The sequence below is a fragment of the Polistes dominula genome, unplaced genomic scaffold (genome assembly GCF_049000335.1).
Source record: "Polistes dominula isolate Pdom_NZ unplaced genomic scaffold, Pdom_raw_medaka scaffold_35, whole genome shotgun sequence".
Classification (NCBI taxonomy): Eukaryota; Metazoa; Arthropoda; class Insecta; order Hymenoptera; family Vespidae; genus Polistes; species Polistes dominula.
Window position 1 is genome coordinate 3696514 of NW_028300968.1, and position 22386 is coordinate 3718899.

Genomic DNA, 22386 nt, shown 5'->3' on the forward strand with positions numbered 1-22386 from the left:
ATAATGATTACAAACAAATTACACGGAGATGTGATGCCTTTCGTTTTATTAAAATCAACGCTGCTATTTTTATCAATCTTTTTTTTCTTTCGTCAGGATGAAAAGAAAAACTTATTTTGTAAAAAAGAATGGTCGTAGTAAAACAGACTTTGCATATGAATAAAGAACAAAAAAGAAGACAAAAAAAGGAAAATTCAAAAGCGTTGAGACATCAGCTATTCCTGTAGGAGTTAAATAATTTATCCTTTATTCCATTCCTATGTTGCGAAATTAATTCCATCCGCGGCTTGGTTGAGGCTTCGGTTTGCGTTATACGTTAATACAATATATATATATACGCTTACGTTTATTACGTATTTAAAGGCAAAACTGATTAAATTTCGCCTACTGGCAAAGAACTTTGAGAATATCAATCACGGGCAAAATTAATAATAATAATAAACGTATTATCGATGACATCAACGATCGAGCCAAGTGGCAAGTAGATTTCTTTGATAAGACATTTGCCATTTGCCGGGGGCGAATTTATAGAGAGGAAAAGAAAGATTGAAACTAGGCAAAATAGGAAAATGTTGGCCCAGGGCGTTCGCTTTCTAAAATCCGAACCTGGCACTTTGGATATATTGGAGTATAGAAGAATGAGATCGTTGAAGGCTTTAATATAAAGTGCATTCGGCTTTTCCCTAGAATTTAAAGACACGGAAGCTTAACTGGTTGGAAAATGATCGTTCGCGTTAACTGCAAATAAAAACCTCCTTTATCTCTTACCGTTACTTTGACAAAATTATTAAATTCTTTCGTTTTCCTCGAGATTGATCCTAAGCCTTTTTAAGAACAATTCGGCCATAAGTTGTCTTCCCTCCACATCCCCTTCGAATCGAGCGAACCAATCTCAAAGGATCGTCCTTTTTTTTCCTTTTTTTCTTTTTTTTTATCGTTCGATCCTTTACCTACCACCACCTCTCCGAAATGAACGAGCCCGAAACCATTACCAACGACCACTCGATTTGTTCTTTTCTTTCCCAACCATTTCCTATTTCGTCTCCTTTCAATTTGTCCTCTTTTTTTTTCTAACAAATCTAATTAGGAATTGGATAAAAATTTTGAAAAGTATTTAAATATTATTAACCCACGTCAGGACTCGCGGTTCAATCTCAAGCTACGTAACGAACGTTAATGAATGTTGGAAAATAAAGAGATTCCGTGGCTTCTTAAAATTCTTTCGGTGTTAAAATCGTTTCATTGTGCATATAACACACAATGTGCCGTCGTTCGCAGCGTGCATAAGAAATTCAAGGGATCGATTTTATTTTACGTACAGTACTATGATAAGACCTCCTGCATTGTATCAAAAGTTTCATCTTCAAAAATTCTACTTTTCGAGATGGACATTATCTCTTTTTTCCCCTTATTTCACGAACTAGATTAGGAAAAGCCCAAAGGTTAGAGATAAAAAATAATGTACTCTCTCGAGAGAGAAAAAGAAAGACACTAGATCGAAGGATGGATTTTCTTATCCTCTTTTTCTTCCCCTTTTCTTTTAAAACCATCCTCTCGCTCTCCCCCCCATGACTTTTTTTCTCGCCTCCAAGGCATCCTCTCATGTTTTTACTCAAGAATATCCTTGAGTCTTGGTAAAAACGTCGAGAAAGGATTTTTCAAAGTTACAACTATAGTTCGGTAAGAAAAATGATCTTCAAGATCCCTCGGTATTTTTTTTTCACCAAAGAACAACTATTTTAAGAATAAAAATAATTAGTAGATACGCGTGTAGGTGTGGTTGATGTATTATTTTAAGAAATAAAACTTGCTTCTACCAATAAGAATTGATGTGAGCTCTCAAAGGATGATGACTGACAGTGTCTTTAACCTCCGTGCCAGTTTAAATGCAAAACTGTGTCAAGGTACATTTTTTTATGACCTTGGATAGAATTATACGTAATGGTCTCTTTAAAGGGAGATCATTTTATCGGTGCTATCCTCCATAACATTTCATTCGAAGGAATTATAATAATTTACTATCAAAATCAAGTAGTTTCAACTAGCACTACGCATATTTATATCTTTTGGAAATGGATCCCTTCCCTCCTCTATCGTCAAACTTTAACAGAATGCTCCTTTCTACGTTCTCTTATAATCCGATTAAGTTATATTATAAAATCAACGAGTTAAGAGCAATGTGGGTCGCGGCAAACTTATGCCACGTGCACAGACATACATACTTAATATAGTTAGGTTTTTTAATATAATCAAATCACTCAGACAATACCACAATAAAAGTAAAAGTACGAAAAAGAGATTGCAGCATCCACCACCGTCACTATTACCTATCTTTTACATAATATTACCGTAAAAGAGAAAGAGAGCTCAGGTTATTTCGTTGGGAGCTACGAATTCTCGGAATTTTCCCAGAATGTCTAAGTAAGTTCTTTCGAGTAGAATGACAAGGAGCAAGGAACTTACAACGAGCTTATCGAGTTGATCCTGTTTTCTTCTCTTACCCTCTATCTTTTATCAATTTGATTAAACAATCTAAATCAAATAGGGCAAAGGGTAGGACAAACGAGATACATTCCTACCTGTTCTGATATCTTTGGATTCAAGGCTAACTCGTAAGAATAACTCAGTTCACCAGCTCGGTTTCGAGCTTATCCCGGATAGAATACTAAGGAAAGTGGAGACTCTTAAGTGGTACCGTGGTAACATTAACCTTGTGGGATATTAGAGTCCTTTAGTGGTAAGCTCAACGTTAGCAGATAGCTCGATATGCGGTTTTCTTTGATCTTGGCATGCTTTTATTTTCCCTTCTTGTTCTTCTAATTCCTAAAGCGGTAGCTTTAGAATTTTCCCAATTATTCAATTCAGTTTTCTTATTTTCTTCTAACCTGGAATAGAATTTTTCCATGGGTAATGACAATTAAAATTCACCTTTACTGATATTTTTATTCACAAATTCGAATTTATTATTTATAGGATAACTATATATATATATAAATAAATATTATACACAGAATATTTTAGAGAAATATCCAACAGTTGTTCATTACTGTCTTATGAAGACGACAGACTATGTTACTTTTTTTTTATACTACTATCAATATATGGCATATCTTAACTAATAATATATCCATTTAACAACGTAAATCGACGAATAATTTACAAGATTTCCATGATTAGAGGCGTTGAAAACGACATAGGACTCGTTGCATAATGTATTATATTTCAGTATTTATTTTGATTACGCTTACGAGTTTATGTTAAACATATTTTAATCATCCTTAAAACGCGTGCCCCGTTTATCTTTAATAAAGAGTCGTCCATCGTTATAATTAAAAATCGTTATTAGGCAGCTACTACTAGATTCATTTTGATTATGTTTCGTAATTTCATTCAAGATTTATACGTACAAATAATTATAATAACTTAATACTAATTAAAAAATTCGTCTGCTTGTTAATCTTACTTATTTGACTAGTCTTTTTGTTTTTTTTTTTTGCTTTTTTTTTGCTTTCTTTCAGTCGTCGTAAAAATAATTATTCGTAGATATTATGTAATTATTTTATCTCATTTCATTGAAGAGACTTTTGTTCATTTCGAAATGAAATAAAATAACGAAGTATATTATCCGTCTACTTTAAAACAGCAAAAAAAGCGCCTACTTTTGAAAAGAATTCTTTGGTTAGTCTAACGATCATTTTTATTTTTTTTAAACTCGACTAAATCTACATATATAGAAGGTCCCGTTGTCGTGCTATAATAACGCGACACGAATTTTAATTAAATTTCAATTTATTGATAATTATATAAATATCGATTCACACACACACACACACACACATTTATTTCATCCGGGAGACGTTAAATATTTTTATTTTTTTTATTTTCTCACAAAATATTGTATTATTTGAAAATTATTCTTCCTATAAGATTATAATATATGTATATTTGTATCTATATATAGAGAGAGTATACTTTGTTAAAATTATTTTTTTCTGACGTTTGAGGATAAATATCTACATTTATTTTCAAACATGACTAGGAATTGGATAGTATAAAAGAACTTACTTGGAAGTTTCGAATAATATAACTATGTACTAAAGAATCACGAAGAAAATGTATCTTTTATCATCTTACATTATCTAAAACATTTCGAGAGTTTATTTTTTGTGGTTAAGATACAGAAAATATCTAAATTGAATAACACGTAAATAAAAAAACACTTTTATATTGTATATCGTGTTCGATAACAGATTACGTAATATGAACTAAGCGTTATTTCCATTTTGTATATCATCTGATTAATCGTCTTTAATAAAAATAATAATTCATTCTGTAAAAGCTCTCTCACCTCAGTTACGTTCCCCTTTAAGAACTCTCGATATCAAATTCTCCTCGGTACGTTCTCTATTCTTTTATAAAACAACGTCAAAGTAATACGATGGAAAAACTTTCAATTGATTGTTATGAAACATAAACGATATTTGGAAAAACTTCCAAAACAATTAATACTTATTAAAAACATGTATTTATATATATTTCAAGTAACCTGACAAACAAATATTTTTGTCTGTTTTTGATTGACGATATTATTCTTTAAAAGCTGTCACTTTGTATCAAGGAGAGGAGCCTTTAATCGAGCATAGAGAATAAATTTCAGAAGGAAAATCACGACGACTGAAAAGCACGGAATTAATCCCGTAATTTGGCCAACATTCTCGATTTATTTCTAACGAAGTTGTATCAAAAAAGTAAATAAGGGCACGAGGCTTAGTTTTCTCTTTTTTTGTCTTTTTTTTTTCTTTTCTTTTTTTATATATATAAAAATGTACATTTCGTGTTAGAATACTCTTTTCAACGAATATCGTTTGAAATATTGCCAATTGGCTAAAAGATATGCTCTCAATACCTTCTAATCTTATATTTTCATCTACAACTAATTTAGAAGATTTATTTCCCAAAAACTTTATATAAAGACATCCAAATTTTCTACATAGATATAATATATATTCATTTGAAATATAGAATATTATTGGTGTAGTTAAGAAAGAAATGAAATTTTCTTTGGTGTTAGCTAAGCTACGATTGTGCGATAAAAGAGATATTATTTAAATAGAAAATATTTGTTCACATTTGTGTTATCATTGATTTAATAGAATTATCACGTTCGTTTGTTATCATCCCTTTCGTTAAATATGAAAAGGAATCACGATTAATATGAAAAAATATTCTTCATTGGTCCAACGAACTTCTTGACCACCGCTCAAAACTCTTCTTGTTATTTCAAAGAGCTTATATTTAAACGAAGCTTACTCTCGATTAATATAATAACCGGTTGCGAGGAAATGAAATAAGTTTCAATGAATAGAACTTAGAAACTATTTAAGTAGGAACTATTCGAATCTATCATATTATACTTACGAACGTATCCAAATGATTTATCATTAATAAAAAACATATTTATATTGGGAACAAAATATTCTATTTATTTATTAATGAAATAGAAAAATTGAGCAAGCTTCGATCGAGTGAATTTAAACGCACGTAGCTTTATATCCTAAAACAACGTCCGGTGTTTTACTACAGGACGGTCGATCAAAATAATAGGCAATGCTATTATCATGATTATTTTGATTATTTTGATCGGTACGTGGATCTTCACGGGGTTCGATAATCAAAGAGGAAACGGCTGAAGAAGGTGAAGGAGTTGATCGAACCATAGTCTCGATTTTATCGAGATTATTCGATGAGGGTAGACGCGAAAAGTTGCAAACGCTAACGCGTCTCTCTCTAAGGAGGGATTTACCAAGATAAGAGGAAGTTGGATTTGCCAAAACGTCCATTCTGTCAAATTGAGAAACGCTGGTGCGATCACGAAAACAAGGCGTTGGTCTACTACTAGCCAACACGTCCATTCTGTCGAAATGACAAATGTTCGAAGAACCTCGGTGGTGGTCCCTTTGAAGTGGCTTCGCCAATACGTCCGTCCTATCGAAGTAACAAATACTCATACCTCGATCTCTCTGGGAAGAATTTTGATTGTGAAGTATTTGATATTCTCCACGATCAACGTGACACACGCTCATCCCTCTTTCTCGCTGTTGCAATGGTTTATCCAACAACAATTGACAAACGCTGGTCCTCCGTTGACCCAATTTCGAAGTTGGCTTTAAATTAGTTACTACTACTTCTTCCTCCTTATCAAAGCTACTTCTTAGGTTGTTACACTCAGCCAATACGAGAGATTGCAGGTCGAACGCACTTTTGGCGCGTCGTCTCGGGGTCTCCTGATCAACCGCTACGAGGGATAAACTGCTCGAACCGACGAACACGCTGTTTTGTCTGGGTCTCCAACACTCGGTGGTGCTTGTTACGCAGCTACCCTGGTGCACCGGATGATCCTGTCAGTCCACGTAAACAAGTATTACAATACTACAACACGAAGGGTTCACTAGAGGGGAGCAATTAATATTCCGAACGAAATCCAGCAGAGTTTTCCAATTGCAAGTTAAACTTTGTAAGTTAGATAATACGATTAAATAACGTTCGATCCTCATTATCGGAAAATAGTGCAATGCATTTGTTCGATCTAACAATAAATGATCACAATAGTTTTCTCATTCTTTCTCGTTTCGTTCGATATGACAAGAGCCTATCGAAAATCGATAGGAAAAATTAACGATGCGCTAATTTTACCTAGCAACGATTGATAAACACGAAAATTAGATTGCTTACAAAAATGCTCAACACAGATATTCTTGGTATTTTATAATTTGTTTATAAAATTTCTATCTGTTCTTTCGTATACTCCCAATGTAATGCGATATGAAACTCCCGAAAGGACAACGTTCTCGATCGACTATAAATATTCGTACACGGCAAAGCTAGTAAGCGTTAACAAACCGAGGACGTTGCACTCCTCTATGTTGGATGAGTATTTTGGTACGCATTGCGGATGTTGCGAGCTAACTCCAAGCCGTATATCGATTCTAACATAAGATCTCTTTTTACCATGAAAACGTTTCAACAACCATAACAAAAAATCCAACTAAAATTTAAAGTCTATGTTGAATCAATTTGAAGCTTCCGTTACATCTACATTATTGTGATCGCGATTGAAAATGTTAACAAATGTTAACAATGTCTCTCTCTCTCTCTCTCTCTCTCTCTTTATACGAAATAAATCAAGAGAAATGTTTTACTCAATACCACTCGAGCCCCTTCAACATCGATATTCTATCTACCTACGTACGCAAATACCTATTATGCAAATGCATTCATACATGTATAGGAATGATAAACGACGTTGCATTAGAATTTATTTTATAAAATCCGTAACAGAGAGAGAGAGAGAGAGAGAGAGAGAAAGCTTACTGTGCTAACAAAAGTAAAGGAAAAGAAATAGAGTTCTAACCGGAAGCGCGTTCATGTCGACCATCGTGCAGCTTGGTCTGTGTTGTTGCTGAAACTTCGGTTGATAGGGCTCCAACATTCTGATCTTTCCCCATCGATTAAAAAATAAGGCTATTGCTGCAACCCAAAGGAAGAGAACTAGGATGACGATCAGTGCTTCCTCGGCTCTAACCACGACCGTTCCGGTTTCTGGAATTCCTACAAAAAAAATATGAACCCTTTGCGAAAATTGTCAAAGGAAGTCAATTAAAAGTGCACCGAAATGAATGCGAAAAGGGTGATTGTTAAACGATAACGGTGGCTGTAGCACCACCGTTTGAAGTTCCTTTGAAGCCTCGATACGATAACAACTTTAGAGAATAGTGAGTGCGTTCGTCGTTAAACGATTCGACAAAACACCCATATCTCTCTCTCGGTAAAACCTAACATAAGCGACCTTTACAAAGTAACCAAAAAAAAAGTCTTATCTCGACGAATACTTTACGCAAAATATGAGTTGGGTTAATTCTGATTCTGATTCTGAATCGGCACCAATAAATCTGGAAATGGACATAGGAGGATCTGTGCAAAATGGTGCTGGTGCATTTACTGCACTATTTCTTTATGAGTAATGCTCGGACCTATATCATCCAACGAGTGAAATTTATAGTTCTTTGAACTAACAAGTTGGAATATCTTACATTTGAAAGAAGATTAAAAATGCATACACATATATGATCATTTATGAAAAATATATAAGATTAATCAATTAAAAATATTTGTAAAGCAATTTGATCCCCCATTTGTCGAGCTTACCACCTGGATATGTTGAGTTGAATTCGATGCTGGCATTGAATTCCGAAGGTATAGAACCAGCAAGGACGGTATTGTCGTCTGGTGCTTCTTCCAGCACCACCTCGATTTTAGTTACGTCACCTAAAGGAAAAAAGAAAAAATACAAACATCATGATTATAGAATCATATCTCGATTCGTTTATGGTACTTACCGCTGACATTGATGCTTTGATATTTAACTGGCAAAGAGGTGACATATCGATGTTTTCTGCCACGATCATCACCCTCCACTTCGAATTTATTTCTTTCCTCGAAAATCTAAAATAGAAAACGTCTTAAGATGAATTTTTTACCATAGAAAATTTGCAATTCAGAAATAAAACGTGTTATATAGTGTACTATATTGTATTGCGCTTAAAGGGGATAAAAGAACGAAAGAATGGAAGAATAAGCTCACGTATGTGTGTGTGACGATAGGTTTATGCTATCGATGAGTGTACATAAATACTTGTGAAAAGGGATGTGTCGCAACAACAAAATCCAATTCAAACTCTCGTATTTCAGGGGAAGATGTGCTTAACGTTAAAAGCTTGCCAGACAACGGATAAAAAGAGTGGAGAAAATCGTGGCGGAGATACGAAAGAAGCAAAAGATAATTATATCAACGTTCGAACTACAACATTTCTTTTTTTCAAAGACATAAAGGGTTAATTGTCTCTGATGAAATTTTAATGTAATTTTGAAATGAGCTTATATCGTAATTGAAAGTGATTCCTTTTAAATGAACTATATTAAATTGTCGAAGAATATTGTGGATTTGGTTATCAAGCACTAACCACTAACAACCAGCGGTATTTCGTTATGTAAAGCTGTTAACGGGAGGTCTGGTTAGGTAACACATAATAACCAGGAACGTTCGATAGATGAAAAACTAGCTAGAAAGATAATTGAAGGGCTGCCGAAGAAAGATACGATGCAGTTCCTAACGCCAATCAATAGAGGGAAGAGAATCGCGACGCGTTTTACAAAATTTTCCACACAGCACCACATTTCTTATCTTTATTTCGCGTGAAGAAAATTAAAGTCACGAATCGCGAAACATTACCAATCTGTCATAAAAGTCGGCGTTATAAAGTATATGTATATATATAAAGTTACATATATATATATATATACGTAATAAAACGACGATGGACAAAGTGCCATTAAATTCTCTATATATATGTACAGATGCTTTTTATCAACCGGTCAAGGTATATTTCTTTTCATAAGAGAATCCTACACTACATAAAATGTGATAATAAAGTTGTCCCTCGCAAACGAAGACAAAGTTTTCCGAATTGAAGCGATCAATCTTCCTTTAGAATCTTCTTTACTTTGAATTTCAATTCTAAAACTTGTTTTTTTCGTAGGGCGAGTTGCATGATATTTGTCTTATTGTTAGTTACATTTAGTTAAGGAGGGTCAATAAAACTAGTAAGAGCATTAAACAACATTTAGAAATAACATTACATGTTATATCGTTACCTTCGCGGTTGTTTCTCGAGAAAATGGAAAGTATTGTAAAGATTTGAGATAAAGGATCGTTTCGATGATACGCTACTCTGTCACCTGCAGAAAAAGAGAAAGCAAAAAAGGGAGAGACAACTGTGCTCTTGACAACAATACTTTTGACAACTAGTCTTTATCTAGGAATAAGAAATAATTTCCGTTTGAATTCGTCCAGCGAAGGGAATAAAAGAGAGATCGAAAGAAAATTCGCATGCCTATCGTGTAAACAATCTAGTATGACATTTATTATTTGAAGCTAATCGATGAATCAAACCGATCGAAAAGTTCGCTTTCCTAGAAGAATTATAAGCAACTCGTGATGTAGGTTCGGATCGTATCTGAAAATTAACCCCGTCAAATTCTATTTATCATATAACACTAATGGAGCACGAATAAAGAAATAATAACAACATTTATCATTTTTTATCATTGCTGTTGCTAACAAGAGGAATTAGTTGCACGGTTATAGAGCCTCGGGTGGTCAGCGTAGATTCAATTTTTCACGAGAAATGTTTCTAATATATCTATCCTATTACTTGTAAGCATCGATCTGATGCAGGGAAAGGTGGCTCAAGGTTACGACACCGAGTTTTTCTCCAAATTGAAGGAAACAAGAATCAATGTTCTTTACTAATATTTTCCAACTATTTACTCATGTTTTTTTATTACAAGACGATCTCAATCTCTGTTACTAACGATAATTATCGTTGACGCACGGCTTCCTAAGACTAAGGGGTTTCTATTCTCAAATAAATCTACAAAAAAGAAACAAGAAAGAGAGAAAAACAAATTTCCCAAGATAAATAGAGAAAAAAAACGAACGAATACGCTTTTACTGAAAAAAAGTTTAACAAGATTGTTCGCGGAAACACAATGCGTTTAAAATTTCATTTGCTTCTTTCACAGTAGGCTCAGCCGATTGAATTCGCAAAGGATGGGAAACGAAATAAAAAAAGAGAGAAAGAAAGAGAGAGAGTGATCTTCCATACCACGAAAGTCGTCCATCAATTGTACGAGTGCTTTTAGGTATCCCGCAGCTACTACCTCTCCTACATATTTACATACCTAAATGCGTATGCACATATATGCACATATACAGTAATACCGCAATTTGAATATTGCGGTATTACAAACAAATCTTGTTTATTTAATATGTTTGGAAAAACATCTGTTATTCTTTATACAAAAATAAAGCTTCGTGTAATTAAGATGACCTAAATATTTTAATTCTTTCTTTCTCTTTTTTTCTCAGCTAATCGAGGATGATGGTAAACATTATGTAAAGTTCTGTAAAGATGTGCCAAGAAAACATTAACGATTTTTCAATCCCATTAATTCACATTAAAGAGAATTATTAATTGGATATTTCTCTTTTTAGAAGCTTTATAATATTCATTTAACTCATTGAATGTATTGACAATTTCTCAATATTTTAATTAACTTCATATTTCTATTATAATAATTATCTTGTCAGTCGTCATAACATTAAACTTGGACAATCAAATTGTTTGCTTTCAAATCTATATATAAAAAAAAAAAAGAAATGATTAAAAAATAATAAAAATGAATAAAAATGAATAAAAATGAAAGAAAGGACTTACCCTTGAATTCGACGCAGAACACTTTCTCAGACCGGGTAGCTCGAAGTCGTGTTAATCGATGTGGATTTGCTTGACCACTTGTTCTCTCTGGTCTATTGAAATAATCGGTGGATGCAGGTACCTTTAAGCGTCCTGAAGAATTTTCAAATGTTCTAATAATAAAAGAAAAAGTATAGAGGGAGGCGCGAAACTCGAACCGTAACCGCCTAACTTCTCCACGTGACTGACAGGAAGAGTAAGTGCGCGAATCCCCCCCTCTTGGGCGGATCGGAGAACTTTAACTTACAGCGCAGGTCACGTTTACCCTCTCATAGAGAGTGAGAGAGGGAAAGAAAGAGAAAGTGGGAAACAAAGAAGTGGGGGGCGTTAAAAACAAAACACACCCAGTCATGCCAGGACGTGGGCTTTTCTCCCACGTGGGAGTTTACGTGCGCATGTAGTGCTTTTCCGATTAGATGGCGACACATATTTTACCGGTCGGTATAATAAAGTAATACTTATTACCGCTAGATGACGATAAATGTTTTACCATTCGGTATGATGAAGTAATAGTTACTACCACTAGATAGCGAAATAATTTTATCAGTCGGTATGATGAAGGAACAGCTAATATCACTAGATAGCAGCATATATTCTACTGTCGGTAATATAAAGTAAAAGCTAGTACCGCTAGATAACGGCACATATTTAACTGTCGGTAATAGAATACAAATTTCCCAATATATTATTGTTAAATACAACACTAACTCTGATTCAAATAGTTAATTCGCAATTTTTTCTTATACGAATATGACAGGATAATATAATTTTTAATATAAGATAAAAATACATTAATATAACAAACTTATTAGATGATAAAGAAAAAAAAGTTACATAATATGTGAAAAATGTATGATACATATTTGACACAAATAAATTGATTTAAATCGAATGTTGATTCATATATTGATAACCCGTGACAATTTTTGTACTCTATTAAGAAGCAAGTCTCCTTGCTTTACCATTGCTTGGTACTGCCAGTTTTTACTATCTGGACGATTAGTTTCTACTACTCCGCCAACGCGATCAACTTTACAATGCAATCTACCAGCTGCAATAAATCGGGATAGTTCCCTGAAAATAGAAAAGATATGTGTGTTAGATTGTGTGCGGGTGATTGTTACTTGTTATTTGATAAATGAAAAAACGGCTTACTGATCTATATATTCTACAGTAACTCCAAATGCTTCTGCCATATAATGTAGCGTTAAAGAACGATAAGACTCTAATAATTGCGTATATGCAAGAATGCGCATTTCTCTAACATAATATCTGTAATGTGGAAATACCAAATAATCTCTTCTTAGTAATCCTTCCACTTGCGCTAAAAGAAGTAAGAAAAGCAAGGTATAATGACCAAATATAATATAAGAGAAAGACAATTGTTTGCAAAAATTACCAAGATTCTTGAAGAATTCAGCATAGTGACAATTATATAAGGAAAACAGATAATCCTTAACGTCAGAATTACTATGCAATACTTCTAAAATTTCTGACCCTTTAATGATCTTATCGCGCAATTCATTCCTTGGCAAACTTATCATACTTAAATAAACAGTGTATCTTACAAACGTATTGTAATCCATAAGTTCATAACTTGTGAAAGTACTTATCGTGTCCAAAAAGAAATTTGCTGCTTCTTTAAAATCGCGTACTGCTATACAATAAGTTCCTTGATATACTTTCAAGCGATTTCGCCTATCCCAATCACCTCCTTCTTCGATTAAACTACAAATTTGTCAAATCTTGTATAAAGTATTTAAGAATAGCATAAGCATGCAAGCATGAACGTGTATAGATACCTTTTTGCTTTTTCTATATTCCTTGTTATATGATCGTGATCCAAATAAAACAAACCAATTCTAATATTATGAAATACGATATCTAGTCTATGACCCAAAGACACAGTTTTATCATAAGTTTTTCTAAAAGCTGTTATCGCTCCTTCTTTGTCCCCAATTCGACAAAGATGTTCGGATTTTTTAAGATTAGCTTCGCGTACTTCCATTTCTCCTAAATTCTTTTCAGCGTCCTCAATCGCTCCATCTAACTCTTTTAATTGCTCCGCATTGCGAGCTCTCATATTGGCCAAAAGCGTTTCGTCGACTATCCAACCCAGATCTCGACAAACTTCTTCGTAAAATGGTGCCATATCTGTAAAATAGAAAATACTTTACATTAGAACACTGTCCCTGCCAAACCTAATAAGACATTAGAGAAAAAAATGCAAACTCACTTTCTGCTTTAATGGCATCGAGTAGTTTAGTTTTCAAATAGGGATCTTCATGGTGTTCCGGAAGACTTAATAAGAATTTTATTTGCGCCAATTCTAAATTGGGATTTTTTTCCAATCCTTCCTCTTCTAAATTTTCTAACGGCATTTTAACGCAGGTAGTTAATGAATTGACAACAGATTCAACGAAGGATTGCAACCACGATAAGGGATAATACAGTTAGTATAGATTGGAAACATCTACATTAGATGCATCTAGAATAAAGAAACAAATTTCATTGGTTAATGCTCTCCCTACTTTATATCTTGTGCCAACCTGACGAAGTTGATCCTAACTAACCTAACCTAAGTTTATTTAACCTTTCTTCTCATCTGTTTTGATCATTCCTAGAAAAGACCAAATATATATTATTTATAATAATACATAAGAGAGATGACGTCGATCGTAAGTCAATCAAATAATATTTGATCTGATCTTTATATTACAGTGAATATAATATTTTCTTATATTTAACATAATCAATATGTACCAAATGAACAATTGAAAGTTTATCAAGATGATATGGAAATATATTGTATATGGATGCACGTATACATCATATTGGAAATAAAGTAATAACAATCGATAACTATGCGTATTTGTGTAAATAATTGTTGGGTAGAAAAGTTTATTCCTTACAATGGCATTAGGAATTTATTACTTTTTCGTTTGGTGCAGTCTAAATCTTGCACATATTCGAAAATGAAAACACATTATGATACATTGGAAATCTCGCCGAACGCTACTAAATCTCAAATAAAATCGGCTTATTATAAATTGAGCATGCTATACCATCCAGATAAAAATAATTCAGAATTAGCAAAAAGAAAATTTCAAGATATTTCAGAAGCATACGAAATATTAAACAATTATCAAACGCGCAAACGTTATGACAGATCTATTCTAGTCAAACAAAACATTCAAACCAATATTCCCAGAACCAATTATACGTATGCTTCTACTTATAACAGTAAAATAAATCCTATGGGAAATAAACATTTCAATTTTGATGAATGGACTCGTCAACATTATGGCGAAACGTTTAATAAAAGAAAGAAGAAAGAGACAATAATCAAAACGATTAGAAAAAGTAGTGAAAAAGAAAACTCCCAGGAAATATCAATGATGTATACTGCAATATCTGTTGTAATAGTTTTTTTAATTATTCAATATCATTCACGCACCAATTACGATGAACCCAGAAAAAAGAATTAACACAAAATGTAGTTTCAAATACATTGCGACATAGCAAAATTATCCAAAAGTAGCAATTTTATTTAAAGTTCAACTTTTAACTACTAAAATACGGAGCACGTCTTTATATAATGTAAATTATTGTAAATAATTATGTTTGTAAATAGTATTTCTCTGTGTTTTAATGATGAATACATTTTATAATACCTCCAACAATTTAATTAATCTCCAAATATGAAAATATAACTTTACTAGTATTTTTGTACTATAAAATGAATATTATCAAAATCCACATTTTCTGGAAAATATTATAATTTTATTTTGTATTTAAAAAGTAAAACAAATATTCATACACGTATTATGTACACAATTCACATTCAATATGGCCTATAAAGAGAAGGACCAGATGGTAAGGGCATCGGCATCGATACAGGTCCCGTTGGATATGGTATAGAGGGTGCAATTCCAGGAAAGTTTGAAGAAAAATAAGGTGCAGTATGCGATGATTTTCGCATTATTTCTCTGATCTTATCGACCTTAACTTTACGTAAGTGCATTAATTTTCTTCTCAATAAAAATTGTTCTAAAAATTCATCCACTTCTAAATCGCCGGCTAAAAATGATTCTGCTGTTTTCTGAAATATAAGATTGATAAATTAGTTATTATGTTTTTTTCTTTTTAAAAAGCTTGTACCTCCGATTCCTCCTCGATTTCTGCTGTAGCTGCCTGCAAAAGGTCTAATGCCGTGTCAACTGTCATACTTCCTGATCTCTCTTCTAGAATTATAATAAATATATTTCTTAATTGATAAATATTGCTTATCAAAATAAATCAACGTTATTTAATATTTATTCAAAAACTTACTAATCTCATTGAGTTTTTCCTTAATACTGAGACATAATTGTTGTCCTTTTTCGCTAAGTTCTTTTAGCATTCGTTTACCTTCTTCCAAGTCTGGTTGTTTAGAAAGATTAAATTCTGCTAACGATCTGTTGCTTGCCATAAGTACTTCTTTTTCCGTTTCAAGTTCCTTAAACTAATATCAACAAAATATTTCTTATAGAAGACTTGTATTAAATGCTACGACAAAAATAGGGTTAAAAACTCTATTCAAATTACCTGTTTTATGTCCTTAACAATGTCTTCAAATTTGCTATCGTCGTTTAATATATCCTTTAACTCTTCGTTACTTAAATGCGTTAACAAACCTAACGCAGCAGGTATATCTGGTTCTTGACTCGATTTATACATTTTGCAATATTTATCCTTTTTCAATGATCAATTTGTACATAAAAATAGTTACTGTGTAATATAAATTTGTCTTCAAACTTGACACGATTCTTTAAAAAAAGAATACCAATTGTTGAAATATATATTATTCAAGTTAAGTACTTAATCAACCTATACTATAATGATTTGTGATGAAATAATATTTACTTACCAAGTGACTCGAAAGTCACTTCGAAACAGTCTTTAGAAATTTTTATTTTCTGTATTTTGATATTACAATAAGAAAGTAATTACATATATATATTTTGATTAAGGAAATGTAGTAATTATATACAAGATATTTGTCTTCTTCTTCTGTCAAATGTGCTTCAACCATGCCTCTAGCGGCTAAGTTAAGCAACCATAAGACGACGGAAGCGCCTCGCGTGGGAAAAACAACGAAATACTATTGACAATAAAAACAAAGCACTTCTTTGTAGTTGAAATAAATATTTGTATCGATAAGTGACTAATAAAAACGATAAAATAAATAAGTAATAAATGGTTTGTAAGGAAAATTTCGGATGCAATGAATCATAATTGTTGAAGTGCCACATTATAATAAACGATTGCACACATGTTACTATCAATTTAATGATTAATCGATATTTAAAGAAATGTAATGTCAGAGTTGAAATCGTCTTTTAAATGTCACCTATTGAGTGCATTCCTTTGAAATTACTAAATATTATTAATTAAAGTGAGAGATATTTATTTATTTATCGACGCTTATCGCTAGTATATACTGTTCTTTTTTTATAATCATCATGATAACGTTAAGCTGTCTTCCGAATTATTTATGTTATAACCTGAAAGTGAACATCGGAACGATCGGTTTATGTACATTAGATTGAAGGTAATTGGAAGTAAATTGGTCTCTAAAAATGAAGCCAAAAGTTATATTTTGAAAGTGGTTAATTATATTAAAAAATGTTAAAACAATTAAATAAGACATGCCAGGAACGAAAGATAAATGGATTAGACGTTTCGTTATACCCGAAACTACACGACACAGTAAAGGTTTTACCATTTATAAAGTCACATCCGTGGTAAGATTTAATGTTGTATGATTTAAAAATAATCTGACGATAATTAGGTTTGACATGCAAATGACAAATGTTTGTAATGTTTGTTTCAGGTATACTTAAAAGCGTCCAGAGAGGAAATATCTAAGGTATCTGTTTGGAAACGTTACAATGACTTTAAAAAACTCCATTCAGAATTATACGCTTTACATGGACGCTTTCAAATTAAAGACCATTTTCCTCCATTTACAAAATCTAAATTTTTTGGGAGATTCGAAGTGGAAGTTATTGAAGAAAGAAAGAACAGCGCGTTACAGTTCTTAGATTTTATCGGGAAACATCGGTGCTTATATACCAGTGACATTTTCATCAGATTTTTTGAGAATAGTCTCATAGATTGTAATATAAATGATTGTTCGCAATCCATTAGTTCTGATACTTCTGAAGAAGAACATAATAACATTGTAGAGAGGACGTGTCTTTCGCAGTCGCAAGTTACAGGGTCTCCAGTTGTAGACAAAAATTCATTAAAATTAAATACAGTCGCTTCCTCCAAAGAATATGACAAAGAATCTAATATCGCTAATGCGGTACAGACGCAAATTATAGAACATAGTCATATTTCTAAAAGCGATAAGACTTTAGGCATAGATACAAGCGTGTCAAATGTACATGACAAATTAGAAGATAATCTAATAAGTAAACATGAAAATTTAAATGAGGAAAAGTATGAAATAAAAAAGACAAAAATGGTCAAAATTCCCAACTCTAAAATGATACAAGATTGTTCGGATCTTGCTCGTACATGCAAGGACATTACACATTATATCATAGTAGCTGCAGCTTATATAAATGCAGCGTTCAAGCACGAAGCTATTGCAGAATATGAAGAAGCATTTGCTCAGTACAAAATGGGTATCTCTACGTTATTGCTTGGCGTAGAAACAGATCCTGATCATGCAAGGAAAATAAGAATTAAAAAAAATATATCCAAATATTTAGATAGAGCGGAGAAATTATATAACAAATACTTAAACTTGAATATTTCTGTGCTAAATAAGCCCGTGTCGGATCTTCAATATTACAAAGTATTGAAAATTATAGATTCCGTAATGCTTGTTACAGATTTGCATTCGAGTAATCTTAGAATTGTTAAAAGTATTGAAAAATCGTTATACAGTAAAGAAAATATTAACAATTATATATTGCGTGGGCAAATACCATTTATGGTGCATTTGCATGCATATATTGAAACTGAGACGACGGTATTTCTTATATTGGAATACATTAAACGTGGTAGATTGTGGGATCTTATAATGAAAAATTACAAGCTATGCGATCAATCCTTTAAAAGAGATTCCTTAGAAACGCTTGGTATCACCACTCAATATCCAAATACTTTTGAAGAAATACTTAATAACGATAATGAAATGAAATTAATTAGAAGCGAAGAGGTAGAACTTCCTTGTACTTATGACACTGCATCGACAGAGATAAAACATATGTTAAAGAAAGATAAAGATCAATGTCAGAAGGATACTTTAAATGAAGCCTATGGCAGTGACGTGCCTACGACACAATTATTAGAAAAAGCGCAAAAATTGCTACAATCCGTTAATGCTACTTTAAGGAGAAGTAATTCTGTTGCTATCCATTTAAATGAAAGCTCCCTTAAATTAGCATATAATTATAATCTTAATGAACCCGCACGCAATGATAGTAATAATAAAGATAAGAAAGAGGTGTTTGAATCGATAAAATTTTTGGGAAAAAACAAGATAGTACCAATAAATATGTCAAAGGAGAATAATTTGACGAAATGTTTAAGTAATAGTTTGGATTTTAGTTTTAGCGATACACAAGAAAATGATATGTTAAATAGCACTAGTTCGGACGCATCGTGTAACTCAATGATAACAGATAAGAATCTCAAATATGAATCTTTCCAAAATGAAGATATTATCGAACAAAGAAATGCATCAATGTCGAAATATTTAAAGGATACTAATTGTATGATAGAAAAGAGCAAAGAATGTGCTCATGTGAAGAATCATTCTGATCCTAATTGCGACAAACTGGTAAATTGGGAAATTAAGGAAGAAGTTGTTTGTCGTTGGGCAGCAGAAATTCTGTTAGCACTCGAAGCGTTACATCAACAAGGAGTTATCATTTTTGATTTGAAACCTGAAAATATTTTATTGGATGACCATGACCATGTAATATTAACGTATATTGTACCATATCGTAACATCGAATTAACCAAAATAAGACAGGCATATTCGTCTCCGGAGCTGTACACATTTTCGCCTATGACTTCTATTACGCCAGCAACAGATATTTGGAGTTATGGAGTCATTTTATACGAATTATTAACAGGCATTGTATGCTTTTAAATTGATTCAAGTTAAATCATTATAATGATATATAGATTATTTTCCAATTCTACGATTAATCTTATATGTTTATTCTTGTTTTTTTTTTTTTTGCAGAAGTTTAGATCCTTGCACGCCGAACCATTTCGTTCTCATTCCGTTGTTAGCATACCTAGTCAATTGTCGGATAATGCCAGATCTTTACTTTTAAGTGTAAGTCTTACGATAACATTTTTTTATTTCAAACATACTCTCGTTTTTTTATATATAAATAAGTTTAAACCGTTCTTTTGATGAAATCATTGAATTATTTTTAATAGATTTTAAAGTACAAGCCAGAGGAACGATTAACAATATCAGATATAAAGAAGCATTGCTTCTTTGAAAAGATCGATTGGTTCAACATGGTATATTGTACAGTTTAAAAGCAAAATAATATGATCTATGATCTAAAAGATTTCATTAGCTTATTAAATATTACGTCTACTGTAAAGGTAAGGATTAGTCATTTGTTGACAAAGTTATAGACAAAATATCCACATGCGTGAATATGATTGATACAAATATCAAAATATAACAGATTATTCTAATGAAAGAGTACAATTTCTTAATGTTGGTTGCATGATATGTTCTGGAATTCCACAGGTATCTTTTCTATACCAATCGGAGAATTTAAATTGCAACATTCCCATCTGTAATAATTATAATAATTAATTATTTACAATAGCACTCGAAATAAGAATTGTTAATTATAGTCAATTAGAATTTTACCTATCTCCCTTCCTGTTCTCAAGAAACAATTTGTCCAATAGTATAGTATCCGAGGAATCGGCTATTATTTCCTCTTTTCCATCTTTTTCGATTGTTTTATAATATTGTATTGTTCCTTTTATAACTGTTATTTTATGTAAACTAGATGAAAAATCATTCGCCGCGATATTGTAGAAAAACGTTGGTTGATTGTATAGTTTGGGTAATCTAGAAAGAAGAATTAAATTATATTTATGAAAAATTAGGCTGTAAGTAGATATATGAAAATATCAATTAAACAACTGGCAACTGATTTTGTACGTCGTCGTTGAATTATTTTGATACGTTTTCAAAATCAATGTTCCCATAGTTCTTGTTAAACCCATAGCTGTCCTTATAGTAACTCTGAATGGTTCTCCTGAAAAGGAGGACTTTATTGTTTATACAAAATATTAAATTAATCTGTGTAATGAAATACAATGGTATATTATATATATAATAGTAATATACCACAAAAGGGTGGTTCACTTCTGGTAGGTAAAAAATAATTTCCCAATGGGCCGTGGTTTGCTTTGTATCCCATTTCTTGAGACCAACCAGTAGATTCCATTGGGAAACAAGTTCCTCTTGTATATGAAATGATTCCCTGAGGACAGGGCCATGCTATAAATTTGCATTTTTGGGATTGCGTCAATATGCTTTCTAAGTAGAGTTGCCAAGCCCTTACATGACTACAAGCAATTTCTCTATCTAACAGTTCTTCTGTAACAAGTAGAATCATAAATAGTATTATGAATTAAAGATAATATGAATAAAAGGACCGTGAAGGAAGACAAGATTGTCAAATCAAACCTTTCAAATGACTGACGACAACGGAATTTTGAACGTCGGAACATCCTGGTTGTTCTTTACCGCCATTAGGAAAAATGTCAATGTGCCCGATAGGTTTGAGAAGACCAAATCCATCGATAAAATTTTCCGAGCCATCCGTATGAATAATGTCAACGAGATAAGCGTCGCTAACGTCGAGCTTTCTCGACTTTTCCCGAAAAAATTATTTCGAAAAAATGGCGAGGCCGGATCGAGACCGGTAATACGACCAAGAAGAAGGCCCCAGTTTTTCAACATTTCAGAAGCGCATCCTGCTACATGAGCTCCCAGGCTAAAACCCGTAAGGTGTACGTCCATCGGATCGGTCCCCAAGTTGAAGGCATCTAAAAGGATAAGGGCAAGTTGTCGGCCAACCAATTCGGTATTAGCTACTGCAGCCGCATAAGTTGTGCCTGCTCCTCTTGTCCAATCCACAATCAATATATTTACATCCTCCTATGTCCAATGACAAAATAATCATTTTGTTCTTTTATAAAGATCATCATTTAAATAGGTTAACACATTTACCAGATCGAGGAGAGCATTAATCCCGTGAATTAAACTTTTATCGTTACCGCTACCTTTGAAGCCGTGTATCATAACTTTCAATTGCTTCGATACATTCAATCGAGATTGTAACAACGACTCGGACTTATCCGTATATGTAACAACCTTCGGATTTTCCCGATTGCTTCTGGTATATAATAAAAATTTGCTTTTAATAACATTTGGATTCTCGGGAGGTCTTTTGAAAGATAAGTGGGCCGGTGGATCGGCAAAACACCCGACTAGATCTAACATAACCGTTATTACCATTAGCAATCCTATAATAACTATCGCCTTATTTTTAATTCATATTGTTAAATATATATATTATAATTAAACAAGACGTACATACCATAACAAATTTTTCCTTTCAATTGTTCGCGACTATAACCGAGTCGTCGTAATTTAATACGATTCGACATGCCTAGTATTCCTAGGATAGAAGGTCATATAGATTTTATAGAGGTATCCAAGTGCCTATGTAAGTAAGTACCTATGTATCATACTCACCACGATATCGTTTTCCTTCGATCGAAAATAACGACAAGATTATAAGACAAACGATAGTTACATCTCGAATAAAATGTATCAATGAATTAATATCACTATGTTGCATTTTTGTACATTTGTCAGTAATTAATTGCATTATACGATTCTTTCGAAGTACTCACTTTAAAAACACTTAACTGAGTATGAGAGTCAATGCTCGTA

General features: G+C 32.6%; 7 protein-coding genes across 10 annotated transcripts in view; 2 read left to right on the forward strand and 5 right to left on the reverse strand.

Moving 5' to 3' along the window:
* Positions 1-2923: 2923 nt before the first annotated feature.
* Positions 2924-11387, reverse strand: LOC107068644 (uncharacterized; the record flags this gene model as incomplete). Its single annotated transcript, XM_089173226.1, has 5 exons — positions 2924-6398; positions 7412-7608; positions 8206-8325; positions 8397-8502; positions 11337-11387. Coding segments are annotated over 5 exons (1341 nt in total), but the record flags the coding sequence as incomplete, so codon positions are not given.
* Positions 11388-12126: 739 nt separating this feature from the next.
* On the reverse strand, positions 12127-13827 carry Rpn7 (regulatory particle non-ATPase 7). Its single transcript, XM_015325431.2, has 5 exons — positions 13612-13827; positions 13178-13529; positions 12775-13103; positions 12531-12699; positions 12127-12449 (listed from the first exon to the last, which is right to left on the reverse strand). Exons 1-5 carry the CDS (start codon positions 13754-13756, stop codon positions 12275-12277), a joined length of 1170 nt encoding a protein of 389 aa, XP_015180917.1. The 5' UTR covers positions 13757-13827; the 3' UTR covers positions 12127-12274.
* A 115-nt stretch (positions 13828-13942) lies between these two features.
* On the forward strand, positions 13943-15011 carry LOC149032399 (dnaJ homolog subfamily B member 9-like). Its single transcript, XM_089173227.1, has one exon. It carries the CDS (start codon positions 14240-14242, stop codon positions 14861-14863), a length of 624 nt encoding a protein of 207 aa, XP_089029353.1. The 5' UTR covers positions 13943-14239; the 3' UTR covers positions 14864-15011.
* A 125-nt stretch (positions 15012-15136) lies between these two features.
* On the reverse strand, positions 15137-16437 carry Vps37B (vacuolar protein sorting 37B). Its single transcript, XM_015325371.2, has 5 exons — positions 16285-16437; positions 15963-16183; positions 15708-15879; positions 15537-15619; positions 15137-15477 (listed from the first exon to the last, which is right to left on the reverse strand). Exons 2-5 carry the CDS (start codon positions 16092-16094, stop codon positions 15220-15222), a joined length of 645 nt encoding a protein of 214 aa, XP_015180857.2. The 5' UTR covers positions 16095-16183; positions 16285-16437; the 3' UTR covers positions 15137-15219.
* A 108-nt stretch (positions 16438-16545) lies between these two features.
* Positions 16546-20263, forward strand: LOC107068683 (ribosomal protein S6 kinase-like 1). 4 transcript variants are annotated; one of them, XR_016176765.1, is made up of 5 exons: positions 16548-17161; positions 17251-19518; positions 19627-19722; positions 19830-20003; positions 20155-20263. XR_016176765.1 is itself a non-coding variant. In XM_015325365.2 (4 exons), the coding sequence occupies exons 1-4, from the start codon at positions 17066-17068 to the stop codon at positions 19932-19934; spliced, it is 2565 nt and encodes an 854-aa protein (XP_015180851.2). In that variant the 5' UTR covers positions 16548-17065; the 3' UTR covers positions 19935-20104. The 4 variants fall into 4 exon arrangements, 1 of the variants encoding a protein (XP_015180851.2); XR_016176766.1 differs by lacking the exon at positions 20155-20263 and having other exon boundaries at positions 16546-17161; positions 17251-19540; positions 19830-19879; XR_016176767.1 differs by lacking the exon at positions 20155-20263 and having other exon boundaries at positions 16546-17161; positions 17251-19513; positions 19830-19879.
* On the reverse strand, positions 20111-22321 carry LOC107068684 (pancreatic lipase-related protein 2). Its single transcript, XM_015325367.2, is given in 9 exon segments — positions 20111-20201; positions 20281-20487; positions 20563-20677; positions 20770-21021; positions 21112-21312; positions 21315-21585; positions 21658-21923; positions 22028-22108; positions 22186-22321. Coding segments are annotated over 9 exon segments (1614 nt in total). The 3' UTR covers positions 20111-20116.
* The window catches only part of RhoGAP100F (Rho GTPase activating protein at 100F), a 31282-nt gene continuing 30230 nt past the window's right edge, over positions 21335-22386 (reverse strand). The window contains exon 23 of the mRNA XM_015325354.2: positions 21335-21473. The gene's annotated coding sequence lies outside the window, so the exon portion shown is untranslated. The remainder of the gene's footprint in view (positions 21474-22386) is intronic.